The sequence below is a fragment of the Argentina silus genome (genome assembly GCF_951799395.1).
Source record: "Argentina silus genome assembly, chromosome: 13".
In the NCBI taxonomy this organism is placed as follows: Eukaryota; Metazoa; Chordata; class Actinopteri; order Argentiniformes; family Argentinidae; genus Argentina; species Argentina silus.
Window position 1 is genome coordinate 342,557 of NC_139667.1, and position 23,402 is coordinate 365,958.

General features: G+C 50.7%; 3 protein-coding genes across 6 annotated transcripts in view; 2 read left to right on the top strand and 1 right to left on the bottom strand.

Annotated features, from left to right (window-relative positions):
* fancm (FA complementation group M) overlaps positions 1-20,386 on the bottom strand; it is a 46,298-nt gene extending 25,912 nt beyond the window's left edge. For all 4 annotated transcript variants that reach the window (XM_083683884.1, XM_083683885.1, XM_083683886.1 and 1 more), the window contains exons 1-4: positions 19,897-20,386; positions 19,102-19,274; positions 18,729-18,806; positions 18,346-18,504 (exon numbers count right to left, since the gene is read on the bottom strand). In XM_083683884.1, coding sequence (XP_083540010.1) covers positions 18,346-18,504; positions 18,729-18,806; positions 19,102-19,274; positions 19,897-20,317 — 831 coding nt within the window. In that variant the 5' untranslated portion in view covers positions 20,318-20,386. The remainder of the gene's footprint in view (positions 1-18,345; positions 18,505-18,728; positions 18,807-19,101; positions 19,275-19,896) is intronic.
* On the top strand, positions 3,916-13,293 carry soul3 (heme-binding protein soul3; the record flags this gene model as incomplete). The annotated part of the gene is made up of 5 exons (XM_083682827.1): positions 3,916-4,159; positions 10,180-10,274; positions 11,949-12,090; positions 12,306-12,489; positions 13,122-13,293. The coding sequence occupies 5 exons, from the start codon at positions 3,916-3,918 to the stop codon at positions 13,291-13,293; spliced, it is 837 nt and encodes a 278-aa protein (XP_083538953.1).
* Positions 20,387-20,947: 561 nt separating the features above from the next.
* On the top strand, positions 20,948-23,076 carry iqcc (IQ motif containing C; the record flags this gene model as incomplete). The annotated part of the gene is made up of 5 exons (XM_083684191.1): positions 20,948-20,989; positions 21,762-21,905; positions 22,025-22,343; positions 22,548-22,711; positions 22,831-23,076. The coding sequence occupies 5 exons, from the start codon at positions 20,948-20,950 to the stop codon at positions 22,864-22,866; spliced, it is 705 nt and encodes a 234-aa protein (XP_083540317.1). The 3' UTR covers positions 22,867-23,076.
* Between the last annotated feature and the right edge of the window lie 326 nt (positions 23,077-23,402).

Sequence of the window (23,402 nt, forward strand, 5' to 3'; positions counted from 1 at the left end):
CCATCATCTAGACGTCTTCCTGGTAGGTGTCAGGATCTGTATTTAGCCAATCAATCAGTGACATCTATGTCAGCAGGCCATCTGGGTAGGAGGATCTGACCAATCACAACAAAGCTGGGCTAATTCAACATGTTGTGACAGCTTCCTAACCCACCACTGAGATCATTCCCTGTGACGACATCATTCCCTGTCAGTTTCTCAGTGGATTAACAACAATTTGCTCATCTTCCGGACCATTTCAAAGGGGACTGCTCATTTCATATAGGCCTAGCTAAATATTTTAATGAAACAATCAAATCATCTAGATTCTGATGCGTCAGACTTACTGAATGTACCAAAGACAACTGACAAAGGCCACAATCCTAACAAATAATTCCACTGGAAGCCAGATTCTGGAAGCCTTCTGTTACCTGGACAACAGAACGTCTATAATCAGTCAATAATACTGAGGTCACCACCGTCACAGCGTAAGGAGAGGTGCACTAATGGAAATGACCAGGAGATGAGCTCCTATTTTTAACGCCATCTGACAGAGCGTGAGTCTAATCTAGTGCTGAAGAGATGTGGGCCCAGTGGGACAGAAAAAGGCTTCACTACAAATCCTTCCATCAAGAGATCAGAGGGTCCAATTAAATCACCCCTCCTGTGACTGAAGCTTCCACCCCCGTCGCTCCTGGGACATGGGCCAGGGTCTGGTTTGGGGGGGTCGGCGGGACACACACACTCTAGCACAGCGCGTAGGCTAGGCTTAGGCAGGCTAGCTCCTCTGTTCCTGTAGCCTGGCCCCGGTGGCAGACTAAGAGACACAGTATCCTACCCATAATGCACCATCAGCCTTACTGGAAACCATGACGAGGTAAAAACTAGTGAACGAACCTGGGGCATGTGAGCACAAAACACAAACGCACAAAAAGGGATTCAGTCCCCTCAAAATACACAACTATCACGCTACAATTTCAAAACAAAGTGCTCCTCTCAACCTGTGTCTTTCAGCTGAGCCACAAGAGAGAAAACCCTTCAGGAAAAACGCTGGAACACAACATCTGCATGCTGAGTCTCTCCAGTCATCATTCCTTCTTCTAGCATTGTGCCTGCGGCCCCAACCCCTAACCCTAACCCCTAACCCTAACCCTAACCCTCAACCCCCAACCCTAACCCTAACCCTCAACCCCCAACCCTAACCCCTAACCCCCAACCCTAACCCCCAACCCCTAACCCCCAACCCTAACCCCTAACCCTCAACCCTAACCCCCAACCCCTAACCCTAACCCCCAACCCCTAACCCCCAACCCCTAACCCTCAACCCCCAACCCTAACCCCCAACCCCTAACCCTCAACCCTAACCCCCAACCCTAACCCCTAACCCTCAACCCCTAACCCCTAACCCCTAACCCCAACCCCAACCCCTAACCCCAACCCTAACCCTCAACCCCCAACCCTAACTCTAACCCCCAACCCCTAACCCTAACCCCCAACCCTAACTCTAACCCCCAACCCCTAACCCTAACCCTAACCCCCAACCCTAACTCTAACCCCCAACCCTAACCCCTAACCCCAACCCTAACCCTAACCCCCAACCCTAACCCCCAACCCCTAACCCCTAACCCTAACCCTAACCCCTAACCCTAACCCCCAACCCCTAACCCTAAACCCTAACCCCCAACCCCCAACCCCTAATTCTAACCCCCAACCCCTAATTCTAACCCCCAACCCCTAACCCCAATCTGAGCATTGATTACTTTATCTTTTGATGACTGTTGGATAGATGATTCACTTACTTAGACAAATGTACTAAATGTCTAAAATGTAAATTTAATGTGTTTAGTCTGACAACAGCCCCAAGAGTCTGTGTGTGTTAATAACAAATGCTGCTGACGCTTGCACAGTCACACAGCAGCTGGCACTGACAGAGAGGGAGACACAACACACACTGCCTCCACACACACACACACACACACACCCTGCCTCTGGCCTCGTCTGCTCCAGGTTCAAACCAGAGGTCAGTCTAGGGTCCGGAGGGTCAGAGGTCAGTCTAGGGTCCGGAGGGTCAGAGGTCAGTCTAGGGTCCGGAGGGTCAGAGGTCACAGTGGCGGTGGTCATGACAGCCCGTGCTGATGGTCACATGTGGTCTGACGCTGTGATGAGTGAACCAGGCAGCAGACGTGCTGGGAGACGGACAGATCACAGCAAAGCAAAAAGCATCTTTTTATTATACTGCAATGTTTTTATCCTGTGATACATCTCTTAAAAAAAATGGAATGAGGAGATTATCATTCCGTTCCATGCATTACAATGAGCCCGTCCTCCAATTTCTACCTCCACCAGCCTCCCCTGGTTCCTACATAGTAATAAGTTAACCTAATTACAGTCTTACTGCGCAAACTTCATGTAAAGCGAGCAGGAGACCAATTTCCTTCAAACAAACAGAGAGAAAAAAACAATGTTGCACTGTGTTGTAGGTCCTCCTGTGTTGTAGGTCCTGCCGACTGCTTGACAGGACTTGACCTTTTTACTGAGAATTCCAATCAAAAGACAGCTGATGTCAGTGATCTCTCCGCCTCTCCGTCCAAGTCTAAATGCAGCCTCACAAACTGATGAGAGTCACCACAGGAGCCTCTCCACCAGTGAGATTCCTGCCATCACAGTCCAGAGGTTTATCCATGAGTTGATTTACCACCAACACCAGCTGAGTTCTGGCATCGACTACAGCCAGCACCTCTCCTGCCTGCTGGGCACTATGTTGAAGGGTGGACCCCAGCAAGGTAGGACCCCAGCAAGGTAGGACCCCAGCAAGGTAGGACCCCAGCAAGGTAGGACCCCAGCAAGGCAGGACCCCAGCAAGGTAGGACCCCAGCAAGGTAGGACCCCAGCAAGGTAGGACCCCAGCAAGGTAGGACCCCAGCAAGGTAGGACCCCAGCAAGGCAGGCAGGTATGGGGCCTATTGACTCCCTCTGTAGTGGGCAGTGCTAGGGTGCTGGAGATGAGGGGATTATATAAAGTTTTATGCTCTGCGTGATTTAAGGGGTCTGCAGCATGTTTTTTTTCTCTCTCTCTCTCATGTTCTATGTTGTATAACTCATTAATTATGACTACCCCATTAGTCAGAATGCAGTTACAAGCACCAGCGTTAAAAAAAACCTACCTGGGGCGGTAGACAGGACAATACCTACTGTGGTCTCAAGCATGTAAACATGGTCTCAAAGAGCCCCCCTCCCCCCCTAGAATAACACCTCTCTCACTGGCTGGAATAACAAACAAACAACAAATATCTGATTTTACATCGAATTGTAATTTTATTTGAAAACATATTTTGCTCCGAACGTTCTTTAATTACATCCGCCAACAAGCCTAGTCAGATTTGACATTTGAAATAACATTCAGTGATATATTTGGCTATTCTAATTGTCGTTTCCCCCATTATGAATTTATGCACAATTAACACAACATTTGAAAAGTTAAAAGTTGTGTTGTCTTGTTGGAGCAGAACACGCGCTGAGCGTCTGGATTCAGGAGACTAAACCCCGGGGGGCGGGGGGGGCGGGGGGCGGTAGACCACGTGGTCTCCGTCCTCTATAATAACCGCCGCTTCTCCGGTCGGACCAGCCACACACACCGACGGAAGACTGTCTGTGTTCCTGCTCCTCCTGACGAGCGGTAAGTTGTTGCGGTACTAAATTGTAGACATGTCTATATAAACTGCGAGGCTCTGCCGACAACATGTATACCGAGAGCTTTAACCATGTTATGACTCGATCAGTGAGAACCCTGAAGATTTCCTAAATCTGACTTTTCCTGCGTCCAAATCTACGAATAGGTGCTCCACCACCGCCAACAGTCCTCTCTCACGACCCAACAGTCCTCTCTCACGAATCCGTTCGACAGCCTGACCCGGTGAGAGAGTTGGAATTCGAACCATGGACCGAGGCGGCTGTAGTATGAGTGGAGGAGGAGGAGGAGGAGGAGGAGGAGGAGGCGACGGTCCCGGAGTTGGGATGATCACATTGGAAGACCTGGAGACTTTCTCGGAAGAGCAGCCGTCAAATTCGGGCGTCGGGAGTCTGGAGGAAGGCGGGGAACACATGGAGGACGACGACGACGACCGGCTGCTCCACTACTGGCAGGACGTGGCGAGGGGCCACCAGGTGGATGTTCCTCAGGGTGAGAATAACCGTCCGCGATCCGAGAACACACCGGTAGAAATTAAAACTCGACAATCTAAATGTTGGATTCGGTATCGGTCATGTAAAGGCTGTCTGGGCAACACAGACACAACGTCGACCCAGTTTTATATGACAACAGACACAGGATATGTTACAAAATTAAATAACACACTGTAATCTTGATAACACTAATTATTGAAGGCGGTAATGAACTGTAAGCCTAGCTCCATGTGTTTCGCTGCCCCTAGGCTGACATTACATGTATGACATTTAACAGACGTCTTTATCCAAAGCGACTTACAACAAATACATTTGTCTAAGTAAGTGAATCATCTATCCATCAGTCATCAGAAGATAAAGTAATCAATTCTCAGACCAGGGGCCATAGGCAGTCACAATGCTAGAAGAAGGAAGGATAAATGTATTTATTTATTTAAAAAGTTTTCCAGGAGACAAACTTGTACAGGGGTTAGTGGGGGGTTAGTGGGGGGGTAGTGGGGGTGAAGAGGGGATGCTGGAGCGCTCCCGGCACCGATCGTTTGTTTAGGTTGGAGGTTGTTACCGCGGCGAGGTGCCGGTCTAACGGAACCGTGTTTAACCGCTTTTCAGTTGTTGTTTTCGCCACGTCCAAGAGGGGGCGCCTCAGGGATGCGAGAACACGTTAGAAATTAAAACTCGACAATCTAAATGTTGGATTCGGTATCGGTCATGTAAAGGCTGTCTGGGCAACACAGACACAACGTCGACCCAGTTTTATATGAAACAGACACAGGATTCTCTGGTTCATTTCTGGTTCCATCGAGCGACCTCGTTTTCAGAGAGGGAGATGACGATCAAACCTTGGTCCAGTACATGTCTGGGACTCACACATTCCATATCAACGTTTCATATTTAATACAGAAGGTAAACAGAGACAGACAAGAATACAACGTCAGCACAATTATTCTGCCTGTTCGTTGATTGACGTTATTTATAGTCCAGCTATCGAAATGGGTAAATATATCTCATAATTATACAGATGTTGAACATTAAATCTGCCTGCCTGCCAGAGAGAACATTAAACCAAGCCACTGGAGAATATTAAAACATTGTATGACCTGAAGAGGATTTAGATTTGTATCGCTGCCATACTGCATCTGACCCAGAGTCAGTGTGTGGATGTGGGTAAAGAACCTCAACACCATCATCCATGAGGTTTGATACCATTCCTTATTCTATTCCATGCATTACAGTGAGCCCGTCCTCCGATTTCTACCTCCACCAGCCTCCCCTGTCGCCCCGATTTCTACCTCCACCGAATTATACTGATATCCTGTTAACTGAAACAGTTGAGATTCATACAATACAATAAACTCATTCTTGTAAAATTGGTCTGTGGCAAAACTGTGGGACTTGGAGAGAGAGAGAGAGAGAGAGAGAGAGAGGGAGAGAGAGAGAGAGAGTGAGAGAGAGAGAGTAGAGGAAGAAGAGGATGAGAACAACAAGGCAAGAGTATTGGGACAGATTTTCCATTGTAACCCCAAATAGTCAGCAGGGTAACAGGGTTATCTGCCTCAGTTAGAGGCAGCAGGGTAACAGGGTTATCTGCCTCAGTTAGAGGCAGCAGGGTAACAGGGTTATCTGCCTCAGTTAGAGGCAGCAGGGTAACAGGGTTATCTGCCTCAGTTAGAGGCAGCAGGGTAACAGGGTTATCTGCCTCAGTTAGAGGCAGCAGGGTAACAGGGTTATCTGCCTCAGTTAGAGGCAGCAGGGTAACAGGGTTATCTGCCTCAGTTAGAGTCAGCAGGGTAACAGGGTTATCTGCCTCAGTTAGAGGCAGCAGGGTAACAGGGTTATCTGCCTCAGTTAGAGGCAGCAGGGTAACAGGGTTATCTGCCTCAGTTAGAGGCAGCAGGGTAACAGGGTTATCTGCCTCAGTTAGAGGCAGGGTCGTGGTGACATTAGCAGAAAGGATACGCTGGACCAGGCGAAGGTGAACAATGCGTCTGCTGCTGATGCACACAACAACAACAACAGCAACCATGAGAGCTGCTCTTTTCTCTTCTAGATCACATTGTTATTACCATGGCGACAGCACCAAATGACATCTTCTACCTTTCTGAAGTAGCGTTGAGCATGGCTGGGTTAGGGTTAGGGTTAGGGTTAGGTAGTAACCCTAACCCTTTCTGAAGTAGCGTTGAGCATGGCTGGGTTAGGGTTAGGGTTAGGGTTAGGTAGTAACCCTAACCCTTTCTGAAGTAGCGTTGAGCATGGCTGGTTTTGGACTTAAACTAATTCACTAGATTGGAATAGAACAGATTTCCTAGGCAGGGAGTTTGAGAACAATATAGGCCTAGAAAATAAACCCATTTTCTTCATCCTCAGGTACATTTTAATTCAGCTGCTCTTTGTAAATGACACAGTAATTCAGTTGAGAACCTTTTAAAAGGACTCTCCCTTTTTCCACTTGTTTAACAACAATAAACACTAAACTTCGTCACTAGATAATTACTAAACTACTAAGTATCAACATGTGATGTTAAAGCTTTACTACCCAACTGTAAATCATGACCATCAATTCTAGAATTATACACAGAAATGGAAGGATGTGTTCTGCCTATAATCACGGTCCAGTCACGGAGAGGGAGGAGGAGGAGGAGGAGGAGGAGGAGGAGGAGGAGGAGGAGAGGTAGGAGGAGGAGCATTTTTTGAATTCACTGGAGATTAAAGTCGTGCCTGAGGTTAAAAGGAGTCAGAGGCAGAGCTGAGTGACCTAGTCCCCCCCCCCCCCCCCCCCCATCACAGCACCGTCCCTGTCCTGTTGCGGGTAGAGTCAGACGGGCCCTAACCCGCCCCGACCCGTATGAACCGTGACCAGAAGTTTACTGAGAAGGCCACCCCTCCCCCAGGACAGAGGGGGACCAAGGCCACCCCTCCCCCAGGACAGAGGGGGACCAAGGCCACCCCTCCCCCAGGACAGAGGGGGACCAAGGCCACCCCTCCCCCAGGACAGAGGGGGACCAAGGCCACCCCTCCCCCAGGACAGAGGGGGACCAAGGCCACCCCTCCCCCAGGACAGAGGGGGACCAAGGCCACCCCTCCCCCAGGACAGAGGGGGACCAAGGCCACCCCTCCCCCAGGACAGAGGGGGACCAAGGCCACCCCTCCCCCAGGACAGAGGGGGACCAAGGCCACCCCTCCCCCAGGACAGAGGGGGACCAAGACACGTTGTTTTGGTGACCTACTTCCAGAGCGAGACGAAAGCAGACTGTGTCTGATGAGGTGGAGATGGAGATGAACGTCAGAGGGAGGGGGAGAGAGAGGGAGGGAGGGAGGGAGAGAGAGAGGGAGGGAGGGAGAGGGGGGGAGGGAGGGAGAGGGAGGGAGAGATGAACGTCAGAGGGAGGGGGAGAGAGAGGGAGGAGGAGAGAGAGGGAGGGGGAGAGAGAGGGAGGGAGGGAGGGAGAGATGAACGAACAGGTACACTAGACTAGACTAGGCCGTGGTATGTCGCTGTTCCCAGGATCAAACCCCCTCAATGTGAATGTCAGCTGGACTGTCTGGGTTCTTTAATGTAGTCCAGGTCTGACACAGGAGTTTCAGAGAGAGGCTGTTAGCATGGAGGGGCTGTTAGCATGGGGGGGCTGTTAGCACGGAGAGGCTCCTCAGCTGCAGCTCACAGCGGTGTCTGAGTGACAGGCTGGGGAAGAGGATCCTAGCGAGCTAATCAGTCATCTTATCTCTCTCACACACACACACACACACACACACACACACACACACACACACACACACACACACACACACGCCTCAGTGAGTGAATCCTTTGACCAGGAAAGTTGTTTTCATGCTTCCTGAGGCTGTTTGACTTGTGGAAACAAAGATGTGTTCTGTACCACTACGACTTCTAGGACCACAGCAACAACAATGTTCCTTTATACAGAGAACAGAGAAATACACACACACACACACACACGCACACGCAATACACACACACACTTTATACAGAGAACAGAGCCAGGGAGGGAACACCATCTGACTGAGCCTGAGACGGATCGTTCACACAGTTCAACAGTATAAACAAGAGGATTTAATTGCCCGTTGAAGATTAGCAGCCTATTCAGGTCAGGATTGATAGACCAAACACCAAAACATCCCTCCCCTCCCCACCCCACCCTCTGTTTAGGCTAAGTGGCCAGGCATCAATCAAATCATCTAGGCCATCAGAGAAACATCTTTGTAACTTTGGATTTGGATCAGAAGAACATCAGCATCAGTGAAAGACGAGGCTCTTTCTGTGACGACTGTTCACATTCCAAAGTCTGACATTCCAAGCTGATCAACAGAGCTTAGTACGACTCAGGGGCACATCCGTTTATCAAACAACTACGTACTCAGAAAACAAAAAGCCCATTTAGAAACGATCTGTCGAGTCATTTTGCAACCGTCTTAATCCGCAGATAAATCTGTAATTCCTCCATTTTACGTAGGAGCCATTTAGTACGCTCAAACTGTTACCAGTCGCAAACAGCAGCCAAAACCTCATCATCAGCTTCCTTCTAAAATGATTAGGAAAAAGGAAAAACGTACGCTTCAGCGATTAAACTCCTCATGTTGAACTCATTTCTATTCATTAGTGCAGCTGCCTGCTTCAGGCGCAGTGTGTGGGGAAAGGACTGGAGCAGGATAGTGCCCAGCTGGAATTAAGATAAGATCATTAAGTTTGAGGAGATTAGATCTCGACACACTCTCTGGACTTTCCTACCGCTCAGAGACCCTGGTAACACAACCAGAGGAACATCACCTTTAACCTCCAACTGTTAAAGCAGGCTGAGGAGACCTGGGAGAGGAGACAGAGGGGGTCAAGTATTTGAACGTGTAATAGATTCTACCACTGGTCACATGGGTTCTCTCTGACCACTTCACTGACACACACACACACACACACCATTTACTGAGTCCAGCCCAGCTGTTCCTACCTCGTGTCTAGCCCAGCTGTTCCTACCTCGTGTCTAGCCCAGCTGTTCCCTCCTCGTGTCTAGCCCAGCTGTTCCTACCTCGTGTCTAGCCCAGCTGTTCCTGCCTCGTGTCTAGCCCAGCTGTTCCTACCTCGTGTCTAGCCCAGCTGTTCCTGCCTCGTGTCTAGCCCAGCTGTTCCTGCCTCGTGTCTAGCCCAGCTGTTCCTACCTCGTGTCTAGCCCAGCTGTTCCTGCCTCGTGTCTAGCCCAGCTGTTCCTGCCTCGTGTCTAGCCCAGCTGTTCCTGCCTCGTGTCTAGCCCAGCTGTTCCTACCTCGTGTCTAGCCCAGCTGTTCCTGCCTCGTGTCTAGCCCAGCTGTTCCTACCTCGTGTCTAGCCCAGCTGTTCCCCCCTCGTGTCTAGCCCAGCTGTTCCCCCCTCGTGTCTAGCCCAGCTGTTCCCTCCTCGTGTCTAGCCCAGCTGTTCCCCCCTCGTGTCTAGCCCAGCTGTTCCTGCCTCGTGTCTAGCCCAGCTGTTCCTACCTCGTGTCTAGCCCAGCTGTTCCCTCCTCGTGTCTAGCCCAGCTGTTCCCCCCTCGTGTCTAGCCCAGCTGTTCCTGCCTCGTGTCTTGCCCAGCTGTTCCTACCTCGTGTCTAGCCCAGCTGTTCCTGCCTCATGTCTAGCCCAGCTGTTCCTGCCTCGTGTCTAGCCCAGCTGTTCCTACCTCGTGTCTAGCCCAGCTGTTCCTGCCTCGTGTCTAGCCACACTGAACATTCATCTAAACAGAATGATATTCATATCAGTGACTGGTTCATCTCATGATCACATGTCCTTGGCAGGGTCATGAGCCTCAGCGACCCTGCCGTCTCATTGGCCGTGGCTGAGGGCAGTGACTCATCCGTCCTGCTGGCGAGGTGTGAGAGTGATGGTGTTATTGTGGGTAGTGTCTGCCACAGTGTGTGTCTGCCACAGTGTGTGTCTGCCACAGTGTGTGTCTGCCAGATTGTTGTGACTAGGCAAGGAGAGAGTGTGTGTGTGTGTGTGTAGTACAGTTAATTCATGGCATATCCCCCCGTAAACAGACATGGCCGAGCCCATCCAACAACTGACCTCCAACAACGACGGGAGTCACAACCGCGAAAACGTCCCCTTCACCCTCATCTCCCGCAAGGAGAAGGCAAGTCTGTCTCTCTCTCTCTCTCTCTCTCTCTCTGATGTGATGGTTTCTTCAAATATTGTGGTTTTATGATGGATTGATTTGCGTATTGAACTGTGTTGTGTATGTGTGTGTTGTTTAGTTGTTGTGTAAATAGGACAGGGTGCACCTGCAGAAGAGGCCTTGGTCTCAGTGGGTTTCCCCTGTAGAAAGAAAGGTGAATGAGACAGGGTCAGGGTTCTTCATGGAGGACGGCCACTCAGTCCATCATGAAATCCACCTGCCTGTTTCTAGCTGTACTTGGACTCTGAGGAGGTGTCACATGATACACAGATGTGGCTGACGGCCATGCCATGGGACCACCAACTGTGGTGTCACCCCAATGAAGTTGACATTTAAACGGTTAAGGTTAGGGTTAAGGTTAGGGGTAAGGGTTAAGGGTTAAGGGTTAAGGTTAGGGTAAGGGTTAGGGTAAGGGTTAGGGTAAGGGTTAAGATTAGGGTTAGGGTAAGGGTTAGGGTTAAGGTTCAGGCATCTACCAGAGGGAGAGGGCAGAGTGGAGGGTTGTCCTCAGCATCTACCCCAGGGAGGGAGAGGGAGAGGGAGAGGGAGGGCAACGACCTTCCCCCTCGGCAAACACAATAAGCCACTTAGTGTCCTGAGGGTGAAGTAGAAATAAAAGAGTGTAATTGGTTTAGCTTGTTAGCAGTGGGCTGGTGGGCGGGGCTAATGGGGGGAGGGGTGCTCTGTGTTTATACAAACACAGAACAGAGGTTCAGAACGCCGACTCGATCCCTTCTAAACGTTTCTCAGCTGACGTGTTTTTCCGAGCGCTGACACAGGAACTCCCGTCACGCGTCGGCTCACAAACGCTTTAAAGGGATCAAGTTCCTTCAGCGGTCAGTTTCCTGAGCTTTGAACAGCAGCACGTCCCTGGCGTCCCTGGCCTCCCTGTTAGCCTCCCTGTTAGCCTCCCTGGCTCAGTGTTAGCCTCCCTGGCTCAGTGTTAGCCTCCCTGTTAGCCTCCCTGGCTCAGTGTTAGCCTCCCTGTTAGCCTCCCTGGCTCAGTGTTAGCCTCCCTGTTAGCCTCCCTGGCTCAGTGTTAGCCTCCCTGGCTCAGTGTTAGCCTCCCTGTTAGCCTCCCTGGCTCAGTGTTAGCCTCCCTGGCTCAGTGTTAGCCTCCCTGGCTCAGTGTTAGCCTCCCTGGCTCAGTGTTAGCCTCCCTGTTAGCCTCCCTGGCTCAGTGTTAGCCTCCCTGGCTCAGTGTTAGCCTCCCTGGCTCAGTGTTAGCCTCCCTGTTAGCCTCCCTGGCTCAGTGTTAGCCTCCCTGGCTCAGTGTTAGCCTCCCTGGCTCAGTGTTAGCCTCCCTGGCTCAGTGTTAGCCTCCCTGGCTCAGTGTTAGCCTCCCTGGCTCAGTGTTAGCCTCCCTGGCTCAGTGTTAGCCTCCCTGTTAGCCTCCCTGGCTCAGTGTTAGCCTCCCTGGCTCAGTGTTAGCCTCCCTGGCTCAGTGTTAGCCTCCCTGTTAGCCTCCCTGGCTCAGTGTCATCTCACTGAATCCAACATCCACATAGAAAACTAAGTGTAGAGGTTGGAATTCAGTATTAACCTTCATTAAACCTACTGATGGTAGAAGAACCAGCTCTACATTAGACTCTGTGTGTGTGTGTGTGTGTGTGTGTGTGTGTGTGTGTGTAGTGTGACGAGGTGTTGTATGAGAAGCGTCACTACGAGAAGGCCAACTGGGCGTGCATCACGGTGCGAGAGGAGACGTACGAGCAGAGCATCTGCTACGGCTTCATGAAGCTCATGAGATACATCTGTCAGCAGAACTCCACAGGTGAGCCACAGGAACTCTGTTATTAATGTTATTGTCTTTTTCTATTATTATTATTATTATTATCATCATCATAATTATTATTGCATTGCGTTGTTGATTGTTGAGGAGTTTCTTGCCCTAAAACATTTCACTGCACTGTATCTAGTATATTCTGGATGTGACAAATCATCCTAATAATCCTGACTGTTCTTGTCTGTGTTCCGTCCCGTGGTCAGGTGACTTCCTGGGCATGACCATCCCCATCCTGACGGTGGTCCGTATGGATGAGAACCACACAGTGCTGTCCCGGGACGTGACCGTGGCCTACTACCTGCCCCCCCTCCACCAGGCCCGGCCCCCCCAGCCTCAGGACACGGAGATCGTCATCGAGGCCTGGCCCGCCACCATCGTGTACACCAGGTACCGTCAGGTCCAGATACACCATAGTCTAGTTACCCACAGGCCAGAAGACTCCTCAACACACACACACACACACACACACACTCTCTTACTCATGGTGTGTGTTGTTGCTGATATCTGGGCCACGTGAGGCTGTTACCATTGTTTTTCTCTTCTTCTTCTTCCTTCCTTTCTGTTATTATTCTGACATTGCTGCACATTGATTGTTGCGTTGTTGAGTTGTTTACCCTGAAGCTGTATATCCACTAAATAACACATCACATCGGAATTCATTCATTGGAGATCCAATGTTGGATGACCATCAAGTCAAAAGCTCTGCTTGGTAAAGAGCTGGTAAAGAGCTGGTAAAGAGCTGGTAAAGAGCTGGGCAGTTTCTGTTATTAAGTTGGATAGAAACTCCACTACTATGTAATAACATGTTACTAGAGTAATAACATGTTTCTAGAGTAATAACATGTTACTAGAGTAATAACATGTTTCTAGAGTAATGGAGCAACCACCTCACTTAACTTCACCTGTATAACAGTGATCAGGTCTAATTCATCTCCCTACCCTGCTGTGTGTGTGTGTGTGTGTGTGTGTGTGTGTGTGTGTGTGTGTGTGTGTGTGTGTGTGTGTGTGTGTGTCCGCAGGGCCTTCCTGGGTGCCACCAACGAGGTGACCCTGCTCCAGGAGGTCAGCTCCCTGACTGAGGCACTCGACTCCCCGGGCGTCTGCATCAACGACTCCTTCATTGTGGCGGGCTACACTAACCCCGCCCACCCCAACCGCCAGAACGAGATCTGGTTCCTGGAGCGGACCTGAGCCAACCGTGACCTGACCCCTGACCTCCCCACCCATGACCTAACCCTGACCCCTGACCTCCCCACCCATGACCTAACCATGACCCCTGACCTCCCCACCCATGACCTGATCCCTGACCTCTCCACCCATGACCTGATCCCTGACCTCCCCACCCATGACCTGATCCCTGACCCCTGACCTCCCCACTCATGACCTGACCCCTGACCTCCCCAGCCATGACCTAACCCTGACCTCCCCAGCCATGACCTAACCCTGACCTCCCCAGCCATGACCTAACCCTGACCTCCCCACTCATGACCTAACCCTGACCTCCCCAGCCATGACCTAACCCCTGACCTCCCCAGCCATGACCTGACCCCTGACCTCCCCAGCCATGACCTAACCCTGACCTCCCCACTCATGACCTGACCCCTGACCTCCCCACTCATGACCTGATCCCTGACCTCCCCAGCCATGACCTAACCCTGACCTCCCCACCCATGACCTAACCCTGACCTCCCCAGCCATGACCTAACCCCTGACCTCCCCAGCCATGACCTAACCCTGACCTCCCCACTCATGACCTGACCCCTGACCTCCCCACTCATGACCTGATCCCTGACCTCCCCAGCCATGACCTGATCCCTGACCTCCCCAGCCATGACCTAACCCTGACCTCCCCACCCATGACCTAACCCTGACCTCCCCAGCCATGACCTAACCCCTGACCTCCCCACCCATGACCTAACCCTGACCTCCCCAGCCATGACCTGACCCCTGACCTCCCCAGCCATGACCTGACCCTGACCTCCCCAGCCATGACCTAACCCCTGACCTCCCCACCCATGACCTAACCCTGACCTCCCCAGCCATGACCTAACCCTGACCTCCCCACCCATGACCTAACCCTGACCTCCCCAGCCATGACCTAACCCTGACCCCAGCCATGACCTAACCCTGACCCCAGCCATGACCTAACCCTGACCTCCCCACCCATGACCTAACCCTGACCTCCCCAGCCATGACCTAACCCTGACCCCAGCCATGACCTAACCCTGACCCCAGCCATGACCTAACCCTGACCTCCCCAGCCATGACCTAACCCTGACCCCAGCCATGACCTGACCCTACAACCTGATAGCTAACTACCATCAGTAGTCAGGTAGACAGAACATGCATTAGGAGGATGGTGGGTGGGAGCACCAGCAGGACTCATGCAGTGGAGGTTAAAGATGACTTTCTTACTTCTGGAAAGGAAACGCTGAATACACAAAAGCTAAAGATGCGCGCACGCACAGACAGACACAGACAGACACAGACACACACAGACAGACACAGACAGACAGACACACACAGACAGACACAGACAGACAGACAGACACACACAGACAGACACAGACACACACAGACAGACAGACACACACACACACAGACAGACAGACAGACACAGACAGACAGACACAGACAGACACACACAGCCAACAGCCTGAATGTATAAACAAGTGGAGAGAAAAAAAACAAAAAACAACCCTGCTTTACTATAAACCAACAGCAGAAAAATCACTGAGATATTTTACTGGATGACAATCTAGCATTCTGTTTGCTTACTAGGCTACTTCATCTCTACGCTCTGTTCAGGAGTCTGTGCATTCCTTTTAAAAACACGCGCACACGCGTGCACACACACACACAGTATCACAGACATGTTTATCATATTGACAACATACCTCTCTCTCTCTCTCTCTCTCTCTCTCTGTGTGTACTGCTGCAGCCACCGTTTTGTGACAATGTTAGTGAACGTTTGCTCTGCCTGTGAAGTATCTGTACAGACAGGCACAGCACTGTTCTCTGTCAAGTATTTTCTCTTGTTGTTTTTAAGCTCAGAGCATATTCCCACCGCTGTCAGGGAGCTGAGGCCATCTTCCTCCGTAGACTAAAGTCCATCTCTATAGGGTACACCTGGTACACCTGTTAGGGTACACCTGGGCTCCTTCTTGGACCTCTCCCTAACACCCTACACCACCACCCTAACACCCTACATTACCACACCCTACACCACCACCCTACATTACCACCCCTAACACCCTACATTACCACCCCCTAACACCCTACATTACCCCCCCCAACATCCTACATTACCCTCCCAACACCCTACATTACCACCCCCTAACACCCTACATTACCCCCCCTAACACCCTACATTACCACCCCCTAACACCCTACATTACCACCCCCTAACACCCTACATTACCCCCTAACACCCTACATTACCCCCTAACACCCTACATTACCACCCCTAACACCCTACATTACCACCCCTAAGACCCTACATTACCCCCTAACACCCTACATTACCACCCCTAACACCCTACATTACCACCCCTGATGGGTGGTAATTCCTCTCTAGTTTTGTGACTGCCGATGGCACTTGTTCTTCTGGAAGGTTTTACTCACAATGACTGATGTAGAGTTGATTCACTTACTGATGTAGAGTTGATTCACTTACTGATGTAGAGTTGATTCACTTACTGATGTAGAGTTGATTCACTTACTGATGTAGAGTTGATTCACTTACTTAGACAAATATACTTCTACAAATATAAGTCGCTTTGGATAAAAGCATCTGCTAAATGACTCAAATGTATAAGGTTCAATACCAATTTAATGAAAATCTATAAAGCTCAAGAAATCTGTATTTTCTACCTTCACTATATTTTCTAATGAAACCAACGACGACAAGAGAATGAATTAAACACAACAAAGTGATTCATACAGAACTATCAAATCTATTTTGTCAACTAAACAATATACATACATCCGGCCTATATACTGTCTACAAGTACAGTACCAGTCAAAAGTTTGGACACACCTTCTCATTCAATGGTTTTTCTTTATTTTTTATTATTTTCTACATTGTAGATTAATATTGAAGACATCAAAACTATGAAGGAACACATATGGAATTATGTAGTAAACAAAAAAGTGTTAAACAAACCAGAATATGGTTTATATTTTAGATTCTTCAAAGTAGCCACCTTTTGCTTTGATGACAGCTTTGCACACTCTTGGCAAGTTTGTGTCCAAACTTTTGACTGGTCCTGTATTTATATAGGAACATAAATCTATCATTCTTGTTTGAGAGGAGAATAGACATATAACACTGAATAACAGGCTGTATTAAAGTGGGGATGATAAAGGTCCTGTCCACAGACCACCCCAACCCCTTCTCCTCCACGTTCTCCTCCATCTCAGACAACTGGACAGGTTTAAGCAAGATGGCGGTCGTTCCAAGCAGCCCTCTGATAGGCTAGCTGGAATGTCCGGCCATCTTGCAGTTGTTTACATTTTAAACTTGTTTTGTTTTGAAGCCTGGAATCAGAGCGTCTGTTACTAGACTTGACTATTACACGTCTATTACACATCTATTACATGTCTATTACATGTCTACATCAGACTGGTTATTTGGGAACATCCAGTTTGAGCGTTTTACTTTTATGTTTACTTTTCCTCTGCTTTGTAAGTGTACGTGTGTAAACGTGTAAACGTGTAAACGTTGTGAAAATGTGCTGTATGGTAAAGAAAGACAAGAATGAAAGAAAGGAAGATATGAAATGCAGTGAAAAGGGCGACTGGATTTCTGGATTTCTTGTTTTGTTAAAATGTTTGTTTCCTTTCTTTTAAAGAATAAAATGATGTTCAATCTCTGGGGGTTCTCCTTCTGTTAATAATATGCAAAATATGGTGGGGGGGGGCTCAGGTGGAGCTCAGTCATGGAATATAAAGTATTTAGAAGACGGGGTCTGGGCGGGGACTTGTTGGCGCGTTTGGGAGCGAGCTCCTTCGTCACATGCTGGAGCCTGCTCCGAAAACATGTCGGCAACAAATTGATAAGAAGATTAATTGATGACCCCTGGCCTCCAGCATCGCTTCCAAACCAAGCCTGTGGCAGTGAGGGAGTTAACAGGTGTGAGGCACCGCTGTCAGGTGTCAGCGAGTGTCAGAATCAGAATCTCATCTCAGCCAATGTGTCTTAACGCCAGTAAGCCTCCGTGCTGTTCCCATGACGACAGCCCGTCGGGGCTGATCCCATCTCTACCACACTTCCTTACAACCAACGACTGCCTACAGCAGGGGAGGCTGGTGGAGGTGGAAATCGGAGGACGGGCGAATTGTAATGCATGGAATGGAATCAGGAATGGTATCATGCATGCATGCATGCATGCATGCGCGCGCGCACACACACACACACACACACACACACACACACACACACACAGTGAAACGTATCGTAGCGTGAGGTCCTATGAGAGCACAGAGACTCACTCATTAACACTGATAATCACACAGCGCCCCATAGGGCCAGCTTTTGAAGGACATCATTAGAAGCCATCCATCATTAATCAGAGCGAGTCAGACCAGTACCACACAGGGAGAGTGATTCCATTACAAACGCCTCCAACAGGGAAAGCACTTAGAGCTTATTGTTACGACAGTGACACGTTTCTACCACACGATGGCAGCAGAGCACCAAAACAAATGTCACGGGTCACATGGTACGCAGACTCAGAGGCCGACCCCTCCACCGGGAAGTTTAAAGAGAGGCTCCAACGCTGTCACTCAAATACAGCATCTTACAACCAGTAATCTGTGCCACCAAACGTTTTAAATGAACAAAAGAGAATCCCAAGTCTACATTAAATGAACAAAGAAAAAAAAAAACTGTTTTATCAGGCTGCTCTTCCAGGCTAGACTAACAATATTGAATCAACATGTCATGACGTCATTTTGTGAAATGCTTTGTAATTACATCAAAATGTGGTTTGTGGTCGAGGGCACAACGCCGGTGGCACGCCAGAGACCTCCGCTCACCAGCTCACATCCTGCCCCTCCTGGGGGGGGGGTCCAACCAGCTCACATCCTGCCCCACCAGCTCACATCCTGCCCCTCCTGGGGGGGGGTCCAACCAGCTCACATCCTGCCCCTCCTGGGGGGGGGGTCCAACCAGCGGCCTCTCTGACCTCTACCTGCCTGATGTGGGCCTACAGTGTTGACCAGGTCATCTAGCGGTCCTACCTGGAGGTAGCGGGCCCGGTACGCAGCCAGGGACTCTCCCAGGGGAACCACCACCTTCTCCAGGCTGCGCTGGTGGGAGTGGGCCTGGATGTCTGGACTCTCCTCTGAACGCAGCTCCATGTGAGAGATCAGGAGGTTGGATATCACCTGCTGTACTGCCTGGGAGGGAGGGAGGGGGAGAGAGAGGGGGAGAGAGGGAGAGGATGGGTGTTAAAACTATACTCTGATTGGCTACAAAATGAAGCATCATCATTTGTGGTGAATAAAGTCACCCTTGGCGCTGGAGAACGTTGCCAGTTTGGGGGACCTTATTCACAGTGGGCAGAATGAGTTGGGCCAGACAGACGGCCTGCCCCCCTCCACATACAGCCTGACCTGCTTACCTTGACGTCTCCCCCTGGGGTGGCGCTCAGGGCCAGGACACGGAACTGTCGAGTCTGACCCACCAGCTGCCTGACCACCTGAGGACGGACACACACACACACGTGCATTATTGAACTGGCGACTATAGAATGATCATGAATGTACATCTGAAACAACCTTGGTGTGAACTTTGAGTCAGGTGTTAGTATGGGACTGGAACAAAAGACTGCACACACCATGGAGACACACACACACACACACACACTCCTACTGTAGAATGTATGTCCACACACACACACACATTCTACAGTAGGTGTGTGTGGACATACATTCCACCGTGTGTGCATGTGTGTGTGTGTCCACCCCCCCCCCCCGGTGCTGGGCCGTACCTACCTGGCAGTAGGCGTGATTCCCAGAAGCCTTGTGCGCCTCGTCGACCACCACACACCTGACCTGCAGGGCGGGGCACGCCTCCCTGGACAGGTCATTCACGAGCACCTGGGGGGTCAGGAAGAAGACGCGCCGGGACCGCCACAGCTCCCGCCGCTGCTGGGCCTGCGTGCCGCCTGGGGGGCAGGGAGGAGCAGCTCAACACCTCACCCCCCCCCCCAACCTCCTCACATCACAGAGGGGAGGAGCAGCTCAACACCTCACCCCCCCCCCCCCCAACCTCCTCACATCACAGAGGGGAGGAGCAGCTCAACACCTCACCCCCCCCCCCCCCCCCCAACCTCCTCACATCACAGAGGGGAGGAGCAGCTCAACACCTCACCCCCCCCCCCAACCTCCTCACATCACAGAGGGGAGGAGCAGCTCAACACCTCGCCCCCCCCCAACCTCCTCACATCACAGAGGGGAGGAGCAGCTCAACACCTCGCCCCCCCCAACCTCCTCACATCACAGAGGGGAGGAGCAGCTCAACACCTCACCCCCCCCCCCCCCAACCTCCTCACATCACAGAGGGGAGGAGCAGCTCAACACCTCACCCCCCCCAACCTCCTCACATCACAGAGGGAGGGAGGGAGGGGAGGAGGGAGGGAGGGAGGGAGGGAAGGAAGGAGGCAGGGAGGGAGGGATGCATAATAAAGTATTTGGCCACAAGTGATTATTGTCAGTTAACGTGTGTGTGTGCGTGTGTGTGTGGTGCGTGTCGTGTATGTGTGTGTGTGTGTGCTGGAACTGACCTACCTGTCAACTCCGCCATGTGTGTCTGTGGAATCCCCATCACCTTGTAACAGGCCTCGATCTGCTGCGCCACCAAGGGTTTGGTCGGAGCCATGAAGACGATCTTCCCTGCCGGGTACCAGCGGTAGAAGTTGTACATGACCACCGAGGCGATGAACGTCTTGCCCAGGCCCGTGGGGAGACAGACCAGCGTGTTCTGGAACAGAGCAGCCTCGGCGATCTTCAGCTGGTAGTCCCTGAGCGGGTAGTTAGTGGGATAGATCCACACCTGAGCCGAGGAGCGGTCGAACCCGGGGAGGTCCTGGTCATATGTCCCACCTGGGGGGGTCGGCGTCGGGCTGGCGCTCTCCATACCTGGGGGGTGTTGATCTGAGTGTGTGTCCATCTGCATAGACTTTTCAGCTTCATAAACAGCAACTACCATTAGGTCATCATCATCATCATCTTCATCCGCAGCAGTATCTCTCCTGCCGTCAGCTGCGGACTCCTGCCCGGCGGCAGCCCACAGAGAGTTACGGGGCTCAGGCCGGGCTGCCCCTGCCCCTGCCCCTGCCCCTGCCCCTGCCCCTGCCCCTGCCCCTGCCCCTGCCCCTGCCCCGGTGTTCGGGCTTGTTTTACGGCGTCCAGCGGCTGTCTTCTTCCCAACATTATTCCGTTGACTAGCCACCTTTGGGGGGGCTGCTGCCCCCCAGGTCTGGAACAGGGTCCGCTGGTTGACGCCGCTCATGCCGACCTCCTCCGTGTAACGGCGGCAGCAACATCACCGCAGCTTAAATAAACCATCTCCTTCCGGGTCGGATGCGTTTTTCAAAATAAAACGACATTGAAATATTCCACCACGTATTTTTGGAAGGACGAGTTCGCTTTTATTTAGCGAACTGGTGTCTACTGAGACAGCGCAGTTGTTTTTCTAACAGGTTTCAGACGTTTTCAGACGTTTTCAGGCGGCTCTACTGAGGACTTGGACGTGTGAGGACTTTTTTCAGGCGGTGACACCGGAAGAGAAGTAAACGTTTGGTTGCTCTCCCGCCACTTTGGTGCCGTTGCCATAGCAATGGAGGGACGCGGCTGGCTCGAGACAGTCCCACGGTTCCAGGTACGTTACCGTCTGAGGTAGCAGCGAGCTAACGAACTAACTAACTAACTAACGAACTAACTAACTAACTAACTAACTAACTAACTAACTAACTAACTAACTAACTAACTAACTAACTAACTAACTAACTAACTAACTAACTAACTAACTAACTAACGAACGAACGAACGAACGAACGAACGAACGAACGAACGAACGAACGAACGAACGAACTAACTAACTAACTAACTAACTAACTAACTAACTAACTAACTAACTAACTAACTAACTAACTAACTAACTAACTAACTAACGAACGAACTAACTAACTAACTAACTAACTCTGACCCGTCAACAGACATTAACACGGTGCTCGTCATAGGCTTGGTTTTCTATGTACCGGCTGTACCTGCGTATTGCTAACTTGCAGGTTTGCTAGCGACAGACAGGCAGACAGACAGAGGTAGTAGAAGCTACAGCTAGCTAGCGACAGACAGACAGGCAGACAGACAGAGGTAGTAGAAGCTACAGCTAGCGACAGACAGAGGTAGTAGAAGCTACAGCTAGCTAGCGACAGGCAGACAGACAGAGGTAGTAGAAGCTACAGCTAGCGACAGACAGAGGTAGTAGAAGCTACAGCTAGCGACAGACAGAGGTAGTAGAAGCTACAGCTAGCTAGCGACAGACAGAGGTAGTAGAAGCTACAGCTAGCTAGCGACAGACAGAGGTAGTAGAAGCTACAGCTAGCTAGCCGGCTAACAACAACACCGTCCGTCTGTCTGTCCGCTCACAGGCTCGCGCACGCGGCTACGTGGTGCGGAAGGAGATCGGCGGCGCGCAGCAGGAGTTTGAAGACATCGTCAGAGACATCGATGGAGACCTGGACCATCTGGACTGGAGGGGAGGCATCGTTCCTATCCCTCACTTTAAAGACATTGTAAGCAGCACGTTCACACAAACAGCGATTCCTCTGAAGACCCTAATAAGCTCTTCTCATCATTTCTGAACATAGTATCCAGCTAACCGGCTGATTTTATTCCATTCTCTTCTATGCAGGATGGCCCATTGCATGCTTTTAACAGCTGTGCCAGAAAACATTTGAAAGCAGGAGCACACAGTGAATCCCACAGCGTGCAACAGTCAGGGGACAGAGGAGTGACACCTCATGCCCTGTCAGAGAGCATAGAGCCACCAGAGAGAGATGACTCCCACAGGCAGGGGCAGGCGGCCCTCTCCAGTCCACCAGGGGGCGACAGAGAGCCAGGGGGCAGTCAGAGTGAGCAGGCGGAGGAGGGAGGGGTGATGGAGAGTACGGATACAACTACAGTCTGGAGCAGTTTGGGACTGGACACGAGCTACAGTCCCTTTCAGAAAGGTAAAGAGAGTGTGAAGTGTGTGTGTGTGTGTGTGTGTGTGTGTGTGTGTGTGTGTGTGTGTGTGTGTGTGTGTGTGTGTGTGTGGTGTGGTGTGGTGTGGTGTGGTGTGGTGTGGTGTGGTGTGTGTGTATGTGTGTGTGTTGAACTGCGTATACGTGCCTGTAGAGTCTTGTCCGTCTCTGATTGCGTTCCCCTCCTCCCAGGTCCCCAGGGGCGCTGTCTGGCCCATGACATCCCCCAGACCCCCCAGGACGTCCCCCAGACCCCTCAGGACATCACCCAGGCCCCCCAGGCCCTGCGGCTGCACAGGAACACTCTGACCATGGAGCTGCTCTGGCTCCAACAGGCCATTGCTAGCAGGAAGAAAGTAAGAGCTGTCACTCAAATACATCTTCATGTCATGGTCATTGATTGGTTGTGATGAAGTTCAATTAAAAGAAAAAGAAATTCTTCTGACATTGTTTCTCTTCTCTCTCTCCCCTACAGTACCTGTCGCTGAAAGAGAGATTGAATATGTCTTAACAGCAGAGCAGAGAGGCTGGCCTTCGAAACGGGACTGAAGATTTCTCTGTTTGTACACCACAACAGGACTTCTTGGTTGTCTTAACTGTGACCTGTTTGTATACCACAACAGGACTTCTTGGTTGTCTTAACTGTGACCTGTTTGTAATGATGTAAAACAAGCTATTTTCTACCCCTGTCCACTGATGTAGAGATTTAATTTGCAAGTGTATTAATTTATTGATCATGTGTATGAATGAAACAGAGTGTATGTTTTTGTCAACATGAATAAAGTTTATTTTTTCTAACTGTTTTTCTAACTGTTCCTACCGCTGGTGTTGCTGTCTGTGCTGCATGTGATGTCACCTAATTACTAGCCATCACTGTTGTCATCATACAGTAAAAACATGCCAGTATAATCTGCATTGTTGTCAAATCAGCAACAGGAGAGATTCAGAGGAAGTCCCCTAAACCAGTTTACCTCTGCTGCTTCTCTTCACTCAGCTTGGAGTCCCATGGAGACCTCTACACACTCAACAACAGACAATCACCTAAAT